This window comes from Myodes glareolus, chromosome 11, assembly GCF_982192425.1.
Source record: "Myodes glareolus chromosome 11, mMyoGla1.1, whole genome shotgun sequence".
Classification (NCBI taxonomy): Eukaryota; Metazoa; Chordata; class Mammalia; order Rodentia; family Cricetidae; genus Myodes; species Myodes glareolus.
The window spans coordinates 40,130,712-40,147,581 of NC_142036.1; the positions used below are offsets into that span (position 1 = coordinate 40,130,712).

The window sequence follows — 16,870 nt, forward strand, 5'->3', positions numbered from 1 at the left end:
ATTACCCTTATTTTATTCATGTAGTTTCCATTTCCAAAACAAATTTCCTACGATCAGAAACATACATAGCCTGACTTTCCCGTTTACTATGTCTGCACACGGATGCAAAGCTCCCTTTAGACTGCTATGCACTGTTCCATCAAGGCCATGATGCAGAAGAACTATAGAGTAAACTATATTTTAAAAAAAAATGGGGAAAAAACACATAGCAAAGTTACAGACTTTAAAAGGATTTATAGAAACTGTTACCTGTAAGTTTTTGTGGGTACAGGAGACAAAACTCCAAATTACTAGAAATTTATAATTTAATCCTGTTGATAGGTACTACCTTAAAACCTACTAAGCACCCAAGAAAACTGTATTCACAACCACAGCAAAGTATATAACTTGTACATTAAGGTATGAAAGCCATGAACACCCCCTGAATGAGAAACACAACTATTCAATGAGCTCCAAACCCTAGGCACTACCTCATTAGGGGAGCTCAGAAAAGTCACTGTCACCCCGTTCATGCAAAGCTGTTTCTTCTGCTGCAAAATGGCAGCAGGGACTGCTGCTGCAAGCATTGACACAAGGACCTGGTGTACAACAAGAAAATTAAACGTTGCTTTTTCTTTTCCCTTCTAGGTCTACTCTGAAAAAAAAATACATTTTTTTCTTAATACCCTGAGTCCCTCATAACAACCCTCATTGCATGAAATTGCCCTGTGTCCTCTACACCTGAAAAAAGTGTTTCCACACACTTTGTGTAGCCCTGCAAGTGAAGTGTAGACTACCAAGACTGTGTTCTGTCATTTGAAGCCACCTGGAGCACTCTAGTGCCCTGAGTTGAACCTAACAAAGAAGCAGCTGATCTTAGACACCTTTTCAATGGATCCACTCTACCATCCCAGCCAATCCCTCTGCCTAAGAAAGCCTCTTACCTAGCCAATCCTTCCTCATAGAGATAGATGACAAGGGGGTCATAGGAGGTCACGAGCACATAGAGGCGCACGTCAAACTTGAAATCTAGGAAGAAAGAAAGTTGGGAGTCACAAGAAAAACGAAGTTCATCTGCTTTCTGTTGCGATGAACAGGACAGCACAACCAAGAACTATGAAAGATGACAATCCACCTCACACAAAGCACACACTAGACACATCTTGCATTTTGAGACTAAAGAAGCATTGCTCACACTGTGCTATGCAATGTAGTTGCTAAATACACAGGACAATGTTGGAACATGGTCCAAGAATGAATTCATATGTGGAGATTTTTGAGTGAATGTGAGAAAACGCCAAGAAACAAGACAAGAATCTTGTGACCTCAGTTTGTTCAAAACCATAGAAATGTTCTTAGATTATGCCTCCCAGGTGTAGCAGATAGAAGTGGATTTACTTCAGATTTTTCACTACAACTGGCTAATTATTTGTTTATATGGCTCTATGGAAAAACATTTTTTTGCCATGTGTGGCTTACATGCTGTATGCGGCTTACCCACCAGACACCTGAGAGTGAGAGAGAGAGAGAGAAAGAGTGTATGTGTGTGTGCACGCATGCGCGTAATATCTCTCCTGTATCACTTAAATTCAGTTTCAAAAGGATAGTAAAGAACCATTCTCATCTCTGGAACCACTGGTACCAAAAATATCGGACTAGCTTTAAAATTTACTAGAGAAGACTATGAAGAGGTTACAGAGTTGAGCAAGATCCAGCCCAATCTAATCAAGAGTCAATCACAACTCACCATCTATGAGCAGGGGGTTGTTAATGTAACGGGAGACCAAGATGTTCTCTTCCAGGGAGATCTGGTTTGGCTGTTGAGTAAACAGAAAGGAATGAAAAGAGAGAAATCCTAAAATGTATAGTGAGGAGCAAAGCTCTTACCCTTTTAAGAAACGATACTGTGGAAACCCAGAATAATCAACTGGTCAGATGAAATATCACTGTGGGTACCCAATTACAATGGGGAAAAATAAATTTGCACAGCACCTCTCATAATAAATGTAGTTAAATAGCTTTAAAGATTTATATGCATTATATAAAATAGTTATTTGCCAACAAAATTAGAGCTACTTAAACAATAAAAAGCTGCTTCTTTTAAAATATGAAGACAAATGAAGTTTTAAAACACTACACTAGTCCCGACGCACAGACACAGATGCATGATAGAGCCTGGCATTCCCAGGGAGACTTAAGTCATCTGCTAAACAACTGTGTGTAAAGACTGAGTAGGATCATTTAAAGATCTCACCAATAGGTAAAAATTGTTTATGTAAGAATAGTGGGTACTGCGCCCATAGGTAAAGCACCGAGCCCTCAGTGATGAAGAAAACAGACACAACTGTGCCGTGCAGAACTTCAGGTTCAGCAGCTCCTTTCCCCTAAAGGGTTTATTGTTTCGGGGTAGAACAGCAAAATGTAGGCTCTAAAGGGACATGGAGCAGCAGTTCTACAATTATAGGACGTCAAGCTGCCAAAGGGGCCAGTCCGCAGGGCTGTGACAGAAAGGCCAACTCTGGCCAGCAAAAGAGCAGACACAGAACCGAGCAGTGACAGCTTCGGGCATGTGCAGGGGAGAAAAGGAGGCCACTGTCATTTGTAAAGGCCAGCAGAAAGAAAGGAGGCAGATTCATGAGCCTGGGGTTGAAAGTTCTAACTGGGAAATGGCTGGAAGGGAAGGGAATAGCAGAAGTGGGGAGCCTTTGGCACGGGGAGTCGAGATTTAATATGGTGGGAAGCAGGAAGTTATTGCAGTCTCCATATGGAAGAAGCAGTAAGATGAACGCATCTCAAACAGAACAACTGCATCTGTTATCAGATTAAGACAGAAGGATCAGCTGTAAGTCAATTCAGATGGGCAAAGGGGCTCCAAACTGTAAATGACAACAAAGCAATTATGAGATTAACTGTCGTAGCTGCTTGGAAATAACTAGCAGTGTCTGCAGAAATGATTACAATTTAATAGAGGTACCAAGCATTTGCCAGGTGCCAAGAGCTGTTCTTAGCATGTCCCGAGCACTATTTCATGCTCACCCAACCCAGGGGCAGGCATACCACCATCTACATCCTACAGATGAAGGATAGGACGGGACTGGCTCTGTCACAGAGCTGCAAACTTTAGAGCAGCACTGTGCCCGGGCAGTGTCGCGGAAGATTCACTTTCAAGCACTGTTCGTAGTGCTCCCCAAATCGTAGCACGAAACAACTGTCCCCAAAAGTCTGTAACAAGGCATTTCCTAGCACAACTACTACTGCCATTATCTCAAAGGCAGACCTCAGCTTTTACAGCTCATCTCTATGTACCAAACGAAGACAATGACATCAGTATTCATTCATCCTGAATGAATGCAATCACCCATCCCACTTCCTGATGCCCTTACACTTCTTGATCAGTCTATCAAAAGTACTATCTCCATTTCCAAGTTAGCGAGTAAGAATGCATGTAATCACTAGAAAAGCAATAAAGCTGCAGGCTGTGTTCCAGACATGAAGTTAATCAATCACAGCTATGCAGTACCTATAGGCTACAACTAAGCAGCAATTGTAGGCTCCATCTGAGAAACTCCTAGGGACTACAACAGGTACATGACTGGTACCCACCTGTCCTCTGTACCAGAGAATACACTGAGGTGGCTCTCAACCCTGTGACATAGCTAGTGCCCATGCCTACTTCCTCTTTCCACTCCCTAAATCTCTAGTCACCGAACTATGCATAACATCGACTCTTGAGTTGAGACTCCTTAGTACTTGCTCAGCTGTCTTACCACTCATTCCTAACTGCATAAGGAAAATAGAACGCTCATGGACTAAAGGGTTATTTGAAAATAGTTCCTTTGCCTGGTATTGTACATTAAAGCCCAAGTAAAAGTTTTTGATATCCTTAAGAGTATTTCCTATTCACTAAATCCTCTGTTAACTAATTTAAAAATATTTCCATTTCAAGGTTGAATTTCCTCCCAAAAAAAGAAAAAAAAAGCAGGCTAATACAGGAATCAAAATCGCTGTGGAAACTGGAAGGATATTGATTTTCCTAACTGGATTTTAAGATTCAAGCTTGGGGTATGTGTTAAGTTACTGCAGAGTAGAAAAGGATGGTGGTCAAGCAGATGCTCTGGATCCAGTGGGACTTCAGCTACAACGCGAAGAAAACAGTAACTCTCACAAGACGTTCTTATAAAGAGTAATCTTATTAGGAGATTCTATTTGGAAAGCAAATGGAAGGTGCGGGTTAAATGCTCAATAAGCATCAGGTGGTGCTGGGACACACACTTTTAGTCCCAGCTCTCAGAAGGCAGAGGCAGGGGAATCTCTGTGAGTCCGAGGTCAGTTAGAGTCTACAGGGTGAGTTCCAGATCAGCCAGGGCTACATAGTGAAATCCTCTCAAAAATATATCTCAAAAAAGTGTATCAGTTGCTATTACTATTACTGCAAATTCAATAGTATCTGTGTGATTTTCACTACTAGATTTCACAACTCAACAACATTCATCTCTGAATGCCACATGCCGGAGCAATGCACTCAACTGTAATGAAGACACAGAAGAATTAGAACACACAAAATTAGGATCTCTCCAAAGGTTTTAAGGAATGATAGCATCTGACATACAGCCAGCACTTCCCAAATAACTGCCAAACAATAAGAAACACAGAGAACACAAATACATGCAAAGAAATAAAAAGAGAGAGAGAGAGAAGGGGGAAGGGGTAAAGGGTGTGACCTAAGTCTTTCGGGACTTCACAACCTCGGGCCGTCTATTACTAGAACCACGGATAACGGAAGACACAAAGATGACTGCACTGGACCTCAGCAGTGAGATTCATACTTCATCAGAGAACACCAGGTCTCCCCACCTCAATTTCAATATCCTAAGTAGGGAAAGTATGACATTTGGTCAGGTTACTGAAGAAACTGGAGTACTCAGCTTTATTCCTTACGCTGCGTTTCTGGATAAGAGCACATCATTTACAGCCATGTCAGTCAACCCACTAAGATGTTTCCCTCTGTAGGAGTTCACGATGCTGTCTTCGGTGCTGCACAAAAGCCACACTTTTTCTTCCCTTTTTTCTGCTCTCCTTATGGTAAAAAAAGTTGCTTTGGTGTATGTTTTCCAATAGGCTATAACAACTACAGGGAGATTTTACTAACGGGTCTTCTCGTGTTAGTGGAAAGACAAGGAGTGACATTTTCATTTGACCCTAACATCTATCTCTAGACCCCTGCCACAGTTCCTCCCCACTCCTGGTTCTGCACCCACCCTTTGCCTCAGTGCTCTCTCTCCCTCCCCCTCAACTCTGAAAGAAAAGCAGGCAGCAGCCTTGGAAAGAGTTACTTCATCCAGTTGGCTAATGGGTCACATATTCCAGGGAAAGGGTCCAGGTCTGGAAAAGAAGGGGTGGTTAAGAAGAGAGGAAGATTAACAGTACAGTTTGTGGGTCTGGGTAAAAGGTGATAAAATTCCAGTTTGGGGGTGAAATGGGACTATGTTCCCATTAGACCCACATGTTACCAGCTCTCCTGTGCAGGCTGGCATCTGCCCAGGCTTCTGTCTGGCACTTTCACTAAATACCTAAAAGAATCAGTTTCATTCCAAAGCTTCACCAGTGGGGGTAGGAGGGACAGCTGGCAAAGGTCTAGCCAAGTACTTTGATCTATGCAGGGGGTCTCAAGGGACTGAGCCCATCGAGAGGTGGGAGGGAGAAAGCGACTCTTACATAGGCTGCCAAACGTGCATTCCCTAAAGACGCGTCATTCCCTTTATGAGCCTCAGCCTCAGTGAAGGTTTGGAGCAAGAGGTTCCCAGCTCCATTAAGGAAAGTTTAGCTTTTCTATTCTTTATGATGTTAGCTTTAAAAGAACAAATCACTAGGGCAAAAGATCATTCCAAAAGAAAAAAGCCCCAGATGAGCTGGGAATAGATCCTATTCTCTTTGACTCGTGTCTAAGAAAATAAAAAGCAAACTTGAACCATAGCTGACTCTCAATAGCAATTCCATTTGGCAGCTAAAACCCAAACCCAAACTAGCGCCGTTCTTGCAATTCAAACAACACTGTGCTCCTGGCAAAGAGCTGAAGGCAAGACTGTCAGAAAGGAGCCTCATGCCAAGGTCACAGAGACAAGAAAGAGCCAAGGCATAACACCATGTTTTGGGTCACACAGGACTCATGGTTGAGTGACTCCAGGTAACAGGACCTGTGGCTGGGGCCTGATGCTGTAGCAGTTGCTCAGCCAGAACTAGAGGCTATCATTTCTCGAGTGAGAAAGGTCTGGCCATAACTGTTTACTGTACAGTTTTGGATCCAAACTGATCCTAAGGACTTTCCAAAGTGAAAGACTTTAAAAAGTTCATTTCTGCACACACAGAAAATAGCTCAATGTGAAAAAATAACTGGGGAATTTAAGATGGAGTACTGACCACACACACACACACACACACACACACGATACATCTACCCCAACCTTCCCTTCCAGGGCTCACTGGAAAGAAAGAAAGGATATTTTCAAAAGAATGAAATAATAACAAAGGCTAGAAAAAAAGCAAAAGGAGCCAGAATAGATCAAAAGTCTAAGTAAATCTTCAAAGACAGGGAGCAGATAAGATCAAGGGAAAAAATAAAAGCAGAGCAGCGCAGAGGAGCCCCAGCCCCAATACCAGGCAATGAAGATTCCCAAGGAGGCCCTGAAAAGGTGTAGGCTGGCAGTGAGCAGAACAAGAGTGTGGTGGGCCAAGGAGTAAGTCAGGATAGTTCCCACCGCCTGGGAGAAGTGAGGCAGTGAGAGTTCTCCAGTACCCAAGCATGTATGTCAGGGGATCACATCTAAGATGGTTCTTAAAAGGACATTTTGTAGAGGTGCATGGTTCTCATGGAAAAGGAAGGAACCGAAGACACTCTATTCCCAAACAGGCATTATAGAGAGAACAGAAGTAGCTCTGCCCAAGATGGAATTCACCATAAGCTTCTCCTCACCACCACGAGAGCCCCACCTATTTCAGAAGGGAGACTTCTTCACCAAATCCAGCTATGCACAGCTGATGGTCAGCATGCTACCCCCGTCCAAGGAGAGGTGGGGGGGGGGGATGTACGACATTACATCATAGGGAAGCCCATAACAGTCTCTAAGTTCACTTATAAAATGGCTAATATCTAAGGATTCCCAAACTTGAGGGATAAAAATCCTACAATAGAAGGAAAGACAATCCCAATAAAAGAGTAAAAACAGTAGAGTATTTTAATAACATTTCAATGGTATCCTCAAAAATGCGGGTATCTACTGCACAACGATAAATAAGGGTAAAGACAAAAATCAGGAAATAAGCATCCCTGGAAATTAAGTATACAGCTATGGAGGGAAGCAGGGCTCTTCTTCAAAAAGAAGACACCAAATGGAGACAGAGGCCTAGGAGACAGCTTAGGGGATCAATGGCTTGCTATACAAGCAAAGGGACAGGGGCTCAGGTCCTCATCACCATGGAAATGCCCAGTTATGCAGCAGCATGACTAGAAGTATTCTAGCCTTGGAAAGCACAGGAGTCCCCAGAGCAGTGAGCACTGGCAAACTCTGAGCTTGACTGAAAGACCCTGCTTCCGAGAACAGGGTGGAAGAGCAGTCATGGACGATGCCAGAGACCCATCTCGGGCCTCCAGAGGCCCATGTGCACACACGCGTGCATGCACGTGCATACACGCATACGCATACACACACACACACACACACGCACACACGCACACACACCATGCAAAAAAAGATATACTTAGGCCTCCATAGCACACAGGCACGCACACACATGCAAAAAACACAAATATGCACACCCCATACAAAAATACGAATGAAAAAGAAAATAGAAAAAGAAACAAAAGGATATTTTTCACCAAAGTAAAGGAAAAATAGACAGTGCCCACCAATTGTCTAGTAGAAATAATGCTGTAGTCTTATTTCTACTGAGTTTTTGATAAAATTATAAAGGAGCAGAAACTAAAACAGTTATTAAAAAGAACTGTAAATGTTACACAACTTTTTAAAATCTAAAAGGAAAAATTAATTAAACTTAAGAGGTGGCCTATGGAAGGGCAGGTGGGAGGGACATTAGTGTAATAAATGTAAAATGAAGATTACCAAATACAGTAAGAATCTGAAACTAATATAAAATCAAGTGTGGTATGGGAAGTACAAGCGAGACTGGAGTTGGCATTTGACTTACTTTCTCTGTATACGTACTTTATTGTTGTTTTGTTGTTATTGTTATTATTATTATGGCACTGAGGCTTGAACTCAGAGCCTCATGCATGTTAAACAAGGCTTCTTACCACTCAGCTATGCTGCTGTTCTGCATTAATTTTTAAAAATATTTAATGAGGAATTTGCAAAGAATCAAGATATTGGCAGCTTCTGACAGCTCAGTGTGGTGATATTTTATTTGTATTTTAATAAATAAAGCTTGCCTGAAGATCAGAATGCAAAGCTAAGTCACTAGAGGCCAAGGAGTGGTGCGCACACCTTTAATCCCAAGACTCAGGAGACAGAGGGAGGCAGATCTCTATGAGGTCAAGGCTGCCCCGGGCTACACAAAATCAATCCAGAAACAGACCCAGGTGGTGGTGGCTCACACACTTTTGTTTGGGAGTCACACACTTTTAATTCCAGCACTAGGGAGGTGGAGACAGGAGCAATATGGCTGGACAGAGAGACGAATATAAAGGGGAAGAGACGGGAACTCACGGGAGTGTGGAGTCTGCGGTTTGGTGGAGACACAGTGCAGGCTAGGCAGTCTGAGGGTCACCCTAAAAGGTCTCTCTAATGGCTTACTACTCTGTTCTCTACTCTCCAGCTCCCACCCCTATCTCTGTCTCTGGGTTTTATTATCCGTGCTACAGCTCAGTGCTGAGGAGATGACAGGACAAGCTCAAAGCAGAAGACACTCCTGTGCTAACACAAAAGGCTGCCTTCTCCCCAAAACCAATTTAGCAAGTGACATTCTGGCCATGGACATGCCGGGCCAAGGCCCAGCAAGGGAAGAAGCTCCCAAAAGAGTGAACAGAAAAGCACGCCCAGCCTCCACTCACGTCTGAACTCAGTGCAGAAGGAAATACCTGCTCAAGAAGTGCCAGGTCTGCAATTCTCTGCATACTTACATTGTTGATCAAGTAGACGCCCCGCCCCCTAGAAGAGGCCACTGGTTTTACTATCCAAGGTCCCCGGTCCTTTGAATATGAATCTGATCAAAATATTGGGAGATAAAAAGGGAAGAGAAAAAAAAAGAAGGAACATGAGTTTATTATCTTAAACTGCAACAACAGTAATCTCTTAGGTACCCAAAGAGCCTTCCAAATCTGCAGCTGGGGAGCAGCAGTGCATCACTGTCTTAGAGTTGCCCCAAAAAGGGAACGTAGGCAGGAAGAAGCAGAAGAAAGGGGAGGATAGCAAATTACTCACATAATTATATCTTCCACTATTTCCTCTTTCTTACATAAGGATGGAAACAAAATAAGGTCAAATCTGAATGTTAGTCTGTTACCAAAAACAACCTCAGGAAACTGAAAATCTCATTTTTGTTAACTGAAGGACTGCCAATAGATAGAGACAACTGAGTTTTTATATCTCCAACTACAGCTACTTCCTTTGAATAATTCTTTAGATCTCGTAAACCAGGCAGTGTGATAGGGCAAGGAAGCAACATAATCCACAAGCACAAGGTGGCCTACAGCTCACCAGCTTCAGGTCTGTTTGTAAGTATCTTTGGGTCATAAGAAGAAAAAGCAGAAATTTGACACTGAGACTCCCCGGGACTCCTTCAGGGTCTGGGAAGAAGCTGAGGGTTCTGATTTCCACTTGGGGAATATCCTAGGATTTGGGGGACAGACTCATGGGGAACTGCTGAGGGAAACCCCAGGAAAGAGAGAGCTGGTGGCAATCTCCACTCTACCTCAGTCCCTTCCTCTTCAGATGAATCCCACACCCACCGTTTCCATGGAAGAAGGAAAAGCTGAAAACTAAGATACTGGTTTCTTGCCATTTTTCTTCTCTAAAGGGTGCAGTGTGTGAAGAAATAAAATCACGGGAGTGAAAGTGTTTCTGGCCTCTCAAACACCCAGCTGTTCTGCATCAGGATAACATCATTTTATCCAGAACACAAAAGCATAAACCCAATAAAGTTCCCTCAAGTTTATAGTCTCTGGTTTGAGTTATTAAAAGGCCAAGAGCTGCCACCTGTGCGTGTTAATCCCACCTCCGCTCTTCCCACGTGAGACACAAATGTCCCCTGACCCTGAGCAGGGTACCACCCAGGCAGACTTCAGGACTCCAGGAGCCAAGAGCCTGGCACCAGCAACAGCCCCAGGACGGCATATCTTCCCAGACCACTCATCAGCCTCCTCTTCCATCTCCCCTGTGCGAAGTCTAAGTTTTTTTTATGCCCCAAACAGGAACTTGACTTTGGCTCTACCACAAACCACTTTACCTGAAGGGGACCTGGTGAGGGACCTAAGTACCTTTGTCTACCCCATCTTGCCTTGCTTTTTCCCTGGATGCAATGTAACAGAATTAGCACCAGAAGAAAAAAAGTACTATGTATAATCTAAAGCATCTAGATACTAAATAGGTTTAGAACTGCATCCTCTACCTCTAGTCACATGAGTGTGGAACATGTATGGGGTGGAAACAGGGTTCAGCAGCTAGGAGACCTTGCTGCTCCTCCAGAGGATTCTCTAGTTCCCAGTACCCATGTCACGTAGCTCACAACCTCTTACAACTCCAAATCCAGGGACTCTTCTGGACTCCTCAGACACCTGCATACACTTCTCTCGCTCTCTCGCTCTCTCTCTCTCTCTCTGTCTCTCTCTCTCTCTCTCTCTCACACACACACACACACACACACACACACGCTAAAAATTTAAAAATAAATCTTTAGCCAGGTGGTGGTGGTGGCGCACACCTTTGTTCCCAGCACTTGGGAGACAGAGGCAAGCAGAACTATGAGTTCGAGGCCAACCTCGTCTACAGAGTGAGTTCCAGGACACACTCCAAAGCTGCACAGAGAAACCCTGTCTTGAGGGGGTAAAAAAAAAAAAAAAATTAAATTCCCACATTGTGTGTATATATTTGTGAAGTTATCCCATGCTGGGCTATAAAAGCAAGAGATTAATTTAATTAAATCTACTCTATCATACCTATGTGAGGGGCTGCAGGCTACAAACTAATTATGAAAAGCTGAGCCATAAGTACTTTTGGTTTTATAGGAAATGCAAGCTCTGGTGTAAGAATTCAACTCTACTGCTGTAACTTGAAAACAGACAATATACAAACAAAGGACAGTGGCTGTGTTCCCATAAAACCTCATTTACACTGAATTCCGTGCCATTTCCACATGCCACAAAGTTATAGTCATCTTGACTTCAACCATTTGAAAATGTAAAATGCACCCTTAGCTCACAGGGACGGCTGCAAACAGGAAGAGGATGGGATATCTCAAAGGCTGCATTTGCAGACACCTGATCAACACAAGAGAAACCTCAACAAACGTATGCAATGAGAATATTGTTAATTAACTGATGTAGAACGGTCTATGAAAAGAAGAAAGCAAAAGGCAATAGCCACCACATGCTTCCCTCCATACCCACATACATTCAAGCTGTCTGACAGTGATTGCCAAGAACGTCCCCAGAAAGACATGCAAAAAACTAGTAGCAAACACTGGTGAGCCCCAGGGAGATAGCTGAGACCCATGAACAAAAACAGGTTCTTTGCAGCTGGAGAGATGGCTCAGTGGTTAAGAGCACTGACAGCTCTTTCAGAGGACCTGGGTTCAATTCCCATCAGTTCTCAACTATCTGGGACCTGACACCCTTTCATGGTCATACACACAAGCAAAACATCAATGTGCACAAAAATAAAAATAAATTAAAAAAGAAAAGGAGGTTTCTTCCCTGATTACTGTTTTATTTAGTTTTACACCATGGAAATCTATTACTCCTTCAAAAAAGCATAATTTGTATCATGTCAAAATAGTGTTATAGAAAGAAAGTTTATAATTACATATGAGAAAAAAATTAAATCTATATGATATGACGTTATTAAACACAAAATATGTCATTCTTTTACGACCTCCCTCAGATCTCTGAGGAAGCATGAGGCTGAGTATGCTGTATGACATGTCCCACATAGGCTCAGGTCAAACACTTGGCCCCCAGCTGGTGGCACTGTTTGAAGAAGTTATGGAAACCTCACAGAGGTGGCACCCTGCTGGAGGAAGTGGGCCGCTGGGGGTGGCCCTTGAGCCTTCCCAGCCCAGCCCCACTTGCTGCTCACTCATCACTTCCTGAGTGTAGACGCAATGTGACCAGCCAGCTTCCTGCTCCTTTCACAGTCCCTTCCTCCCTAGCAGATTCTGCACCATGGAGCACTGCAGCCTCTGGAACGGCAGGACAAAATAATCCTCTCTCCCTTGAGAGGCTTTTGCAGTGGATTTCAAGACAAGAAGCTATTAATATATGTATGTGTATATATTATATATATATATGAAATACATCTTCTAAGCTCCGTACATTGATTCATTGGAAACCTTTATGTATGTAATCTGCTTCCTAGAGTGGAATACACAGTAGGAAAAGTCTTCTACCTCACAAAGTGCAGACGAGCAATCAGACAGACATTAAACAAGCTTCCAGACACTGGGAGCTGTGAAGCACTGGGTGCCGTGAGCCCTCTGCGAGGCTGACCAAAGCTGCCTGCAGACAGTACCCTCCACAGCGCCACCGGACGTTGAAAACTCTCATTTTCAGAGAAGGTTAAGTCTAGAGACATGTAGCATTTGCTACTAGCCTGCTGTTCAATGGACTCTGCTCTGTGAGCTCGTGCTCTGGGATTAGGAGGTAGCTCAGTGGCCATACACTTCCACAGCATGCCAGAATGCTGTGTTCAAATCCCAACTCTGCAAGAAAAACTTTTTTCTTAAAAAAAAAAAAAATGAATTCTGCTTCTGGTGCTTCATTACTGGCATGTTCTATGAGAATTAATGTCAGAATGCATCTCCTGTGCTGGCATTTTTACTCTGATTTGGGATCTTTTAGAACAAAGATCTATTTCTTTTCTGCAACTTAAAAAAAATGAGCAAAAAGCAAGAAAAATCAGGGGCAAAAGCAGGGCAGAGGCTGGAGCAGTCTGCTTGGACGAAGACATCATAGACAATCTGAAGCCCTTTTCATCACTTCCCAGTTCCAGTGACAGCGTGTTCAGTACACTGGAAGAACACTGAACCAGGAGCAGGAGCAGAAGTTTTTCAGGGATGAGGATGCTACTGGACAATGTTCTTAAACTCCTTAGTCTTGTCTTCAAAATGACGGCTTTCATGTCATTTGCCTCTTATAAAATCATGGTCCTAGAAATTAACATCCTGCACTGAAATCTGAGTATCTGTAATAAGCTACATGATTACCACAATTGTGTCCACATCTCAGAGCTACTTCTCAGCCTCCATTGTGCATGGAAATGCCAAAGAACACAGTTTCGGAGAAAGCTCTGTGTTACCCACTGCTGTCACCCTCAAAAAACACAGTTCCGGGGAAAGCTCTGTGTTACCCACTGTTGTCACCCTCAAAGAACACAGTTCCGGGGAAAGCTCTGTGTTACCCACACTGCTGTCACCCTCATCTTCCTTGTCATTTCTGTCTCCTTGAGGGAAATGGCTGGAGTGGGCAACAGATCCCTAGGCAGGTTCTCCAGGGTCACGGACCTTCAGTTCTACAAAACATTAGCTGGACACGGGACCAAGAAGAATCTGTGTGGCATATTCCCAGCCCTGCTCACTGAGGACTCAGTGAACAATTCAGGCGACCCTCAGGCTTTCACCCCTCTGGCCTGGGCTCAATCTCTCCACATACAAACTTAAGCCTTTTTCTTATTTTGACTAAAAGCTAATTATCTTGACATCACCTTGGCTCATCTTCCCAGTGGCTATGAAAAACTTTAAATCATGCTCAATCCTGTCAAAGATCCTATCAGGACCTTTCTGCACAACCCCACACTTTGCCCTCACTCTTGGCATAAGACCATACCACCATCCTTTCTAGGCAGGCTGAGAATTCATCACATGAACCTAGCCACCGCCTTCTGCTATATGCAAAGTCTTACCTGGCCAGCACTGAGTTTGCTACCCACCCACCCCCATTTTAGGGAAGATGTCCCAGCTCCTTTCTAAAGTTCGCTCTTCTACTGGAGCTACTGCCCCTTCTGAGACCTCCTTCCCAAGTTCTCCTACCATCTCTCTTTCCGCCTGCTTCTCTGTGTGCCTGCTTCTCTATCTTCTTGTATCTCTTAGTCATCACTTTCATCTGGAACCCCCAGATTCTGTATATTTAGCCAAACTCAGAGCTCCAAAACATCACTGCATGCTCTCCCCAGAGTTCCTCAAATGTACACTACATCCAAACTGAACAGTCTTCGTTCCTGTAACAGATCCTCTTGTACGGTACTGCTTATATTCTTGCTTAGACTTCCAAGTCCTGGTGGGCAGGAGTTGTTCACACCTGTAACTCAATTCCCAGGGAAGCCCAGGAGTTTGAGGCCAGCCTAAGCAACCACCCTCACCACCCCCAGCAACCCCTCTTTGAGGTCTCAATGATGCTCACAGCTTCTCTAACTCACGTCTTTAGAGGCCTATTTGGACTTTTAGCCTGATACTCCTGATGCTGGCCATGCGGCAACCTTTGGTCTCAGCACTCAGCACAGAAGGCAGAAGTAGGTGGAACTCTGAGTTCGAGACCAGCCCAATTTACATACATGGCAAGTCCTAGGCCAGCTGGAGACACACAGTGAAACCCTGCCTCAAAAGACAAATGAGCAAGTACAAATTAAGACAAAGCAGCAAGACATTCGAGTGAGAAGTGGAAGGGACACCAAAAAGGAAACCTGCAGTTCACACTCACAGGGGCTAAAGGCCTCAAGCCACACTTACTCTCAACAATGAAGAGATGAATGGGCAAAACTAACCAAGACAGGCCGTGCCTGCATGACACCTGTGTGTCCTTACATAAACTACTGCCATACTGTCATCCTACCAAAATTAAACATACACGAGCACCACCCAAACACAAATAATTTAAATTATATGACTATAACTGTACTTCCCAATTAAGCAAAAATTTTCAAAGACTTGGAAAGCCCCAGTAAGCTCTAAGGTCAGCGATGTCAAAGTTAAATCTGCCTCAAGCCCAGGTGCAAGGGCACCTCAGCCAGCACTTACTACAGAACTCCGCGTACTCAGCTGGCAGGAGGAAGGTCTGAGGGAGGATGTGGAAAGCCTTGAATCCATGCGTGTGCTGCATTCGAATGATGTTTTTGTACAGTCGGTCCTTCCGGGTTAGTTCATACGATCTGCAAAGCAAGAGAATTTTTCCATTTCAGTGAATCACACCTACAAAGGCTTCCTCTATTACCAGACTGTGGAGAACTCATAGTCCCGAGTTCTGAAGCAGTTACTGAAGACAGTAGATTATCCCAGTATCACGCTGCTACTCCAAAAGTCTTAGGAAACATTTTCCTCAAATAGACATTTCTTGATCAGATTTACTCATAAAGATACAACTTATGTAGAATAACCCACTGATTTTCCATGTTTAATTCTGATGTGTTGATTAGGTAATGACCACCACAATCAAAATACAGAGTAATACTAATATCCCAAGGTAGCTTCGATTCCCTTGCAGGCATTTCTTTTTCCAGACACAGGGCAAACATGTGTTTTCACTTCTTCCCAAACAGATAAGCAGGATCCTGCAATATGCAGCCTTCCTCTGAGCATGAAACATCTCACTTTATCCTACTGGTTGCATATATCAGTATTTTATTCTTTTATGTGCTAAGTTATGAGTTGTGGTGTGGATATATCACAGTTTGTTTATCTTTTCAACAGTTGAAGGACATCTGGATTACTTCCAGTGTAGAGAAGATTGTGAGTAAAGATGCTTGAAAGCACTTACATAAAGATTTTTATATAAACATCAAATTTTTATACAAACATTTCCATTTTCCCAGGTGTGGGCCTGCTATGTAGTTTACCAAATTATCTATTGCTAGATAATAAACAGCCTCGGAATATAGCAGCTTAAAATAGTAGTTCACATTCATGATGTCAGTCTCTGTGGCCAGCGGTGTGGGATGATGGCAGACCTGGCAGCTCCGGCTCAGCCAGCCGATGAGGTCACAGTGCAGATGCGTGCCTACACTGCCATCATCAGGCCTAGCTGGGGTGGAGCATGCACAGCTCAGTCTGCTCACAGGGATGGAACCAGCTGGCAGAGCAGCTTCAGCTCTTCAGGTAAACCCTTCCATGGGCTGCATACTTTCGTGACATGCTGCTGGCTACTCCGAGGCCCTGATCCAAGGAAGAGGTGGCAACGTCTGTAATGACCTAGTCTCCAACATGGCATAGCAACACGTCTGCCACATTCCATTTGTTAGAGGCAAGTCACTAAGTCTAGTTGACACTCAAGAACAGAAAAATTTAGCTCAACCTTTTGAAGGAAGTGTCAAAGAATTTACAGACACATTTTACAATCACCACAGAGTATATGTTTAACTTTAGAAGAGCTGCCAGCAGTCATTCTGAGGACACTGGAAAAACAGACTCAGTTTCTCCTACCATATTCTGAGATGCGGAGGGAATACCAGAGCGCTTTCCTAGGCTCCACTCTCAGCTCCACATAATCACTCAACACTCTTGACACCAGTTGGGGGGGGGGAGCTTTCCCCTACCAGCAGGCAATGTCACTGCGGATGCCACTGGGTGTCCTCTAATTCAGTTCTGACACTGTCTACCTGGAGGAGGTATCCAACCCCTCAGGATGAAGGCTCAGTCCCCAAGGCTCTCGTCCCAAGAGGCAGATTTTGACCTGTGC

The 16,870-nt window shown here is 43.7% G+C and overlaps 1 protein-coding gene across 14 annotated transcripts in view; it reads right to left on the bottom strand.

The window, feature by feature from the left end:
* Nucleotides 1-16,870, bottom strand: part of Ttll5 (tubulin tyrosine ligase like 5) — a 248,565-nt gene that overhangs the window by 211,154 nt on the left and 20,541 nt on the right. For 13 of the 14 annotated variants that reach the window (XM_087911615.1, XM_087911620.1, XM_087911618.1 and 10 more), the window contains 4 exons: nt 15,217-15,347; nt 9,113-9,195; nt 1,727-1,796; nt 924-1,008 (listed from right to left, as the gene is read on the bottom strand). In XM_087911615.1, coding sequence (XP_087767741.1) covers nt 924-1,008; nt 1,727-1,796; nt 9,113-9,195; nt 15,217-15,347 — 369 coding nt within the window. Of the gene's footprint in view, nt 1-923; nt 1,009-1,726; nt 1,797-9,112; nt 9,196-15,216; nt 15,348-16,870 lie in introns of those variants that run through there. The other variant, XM_087911626.1, reaches the window with a different exon arrangement.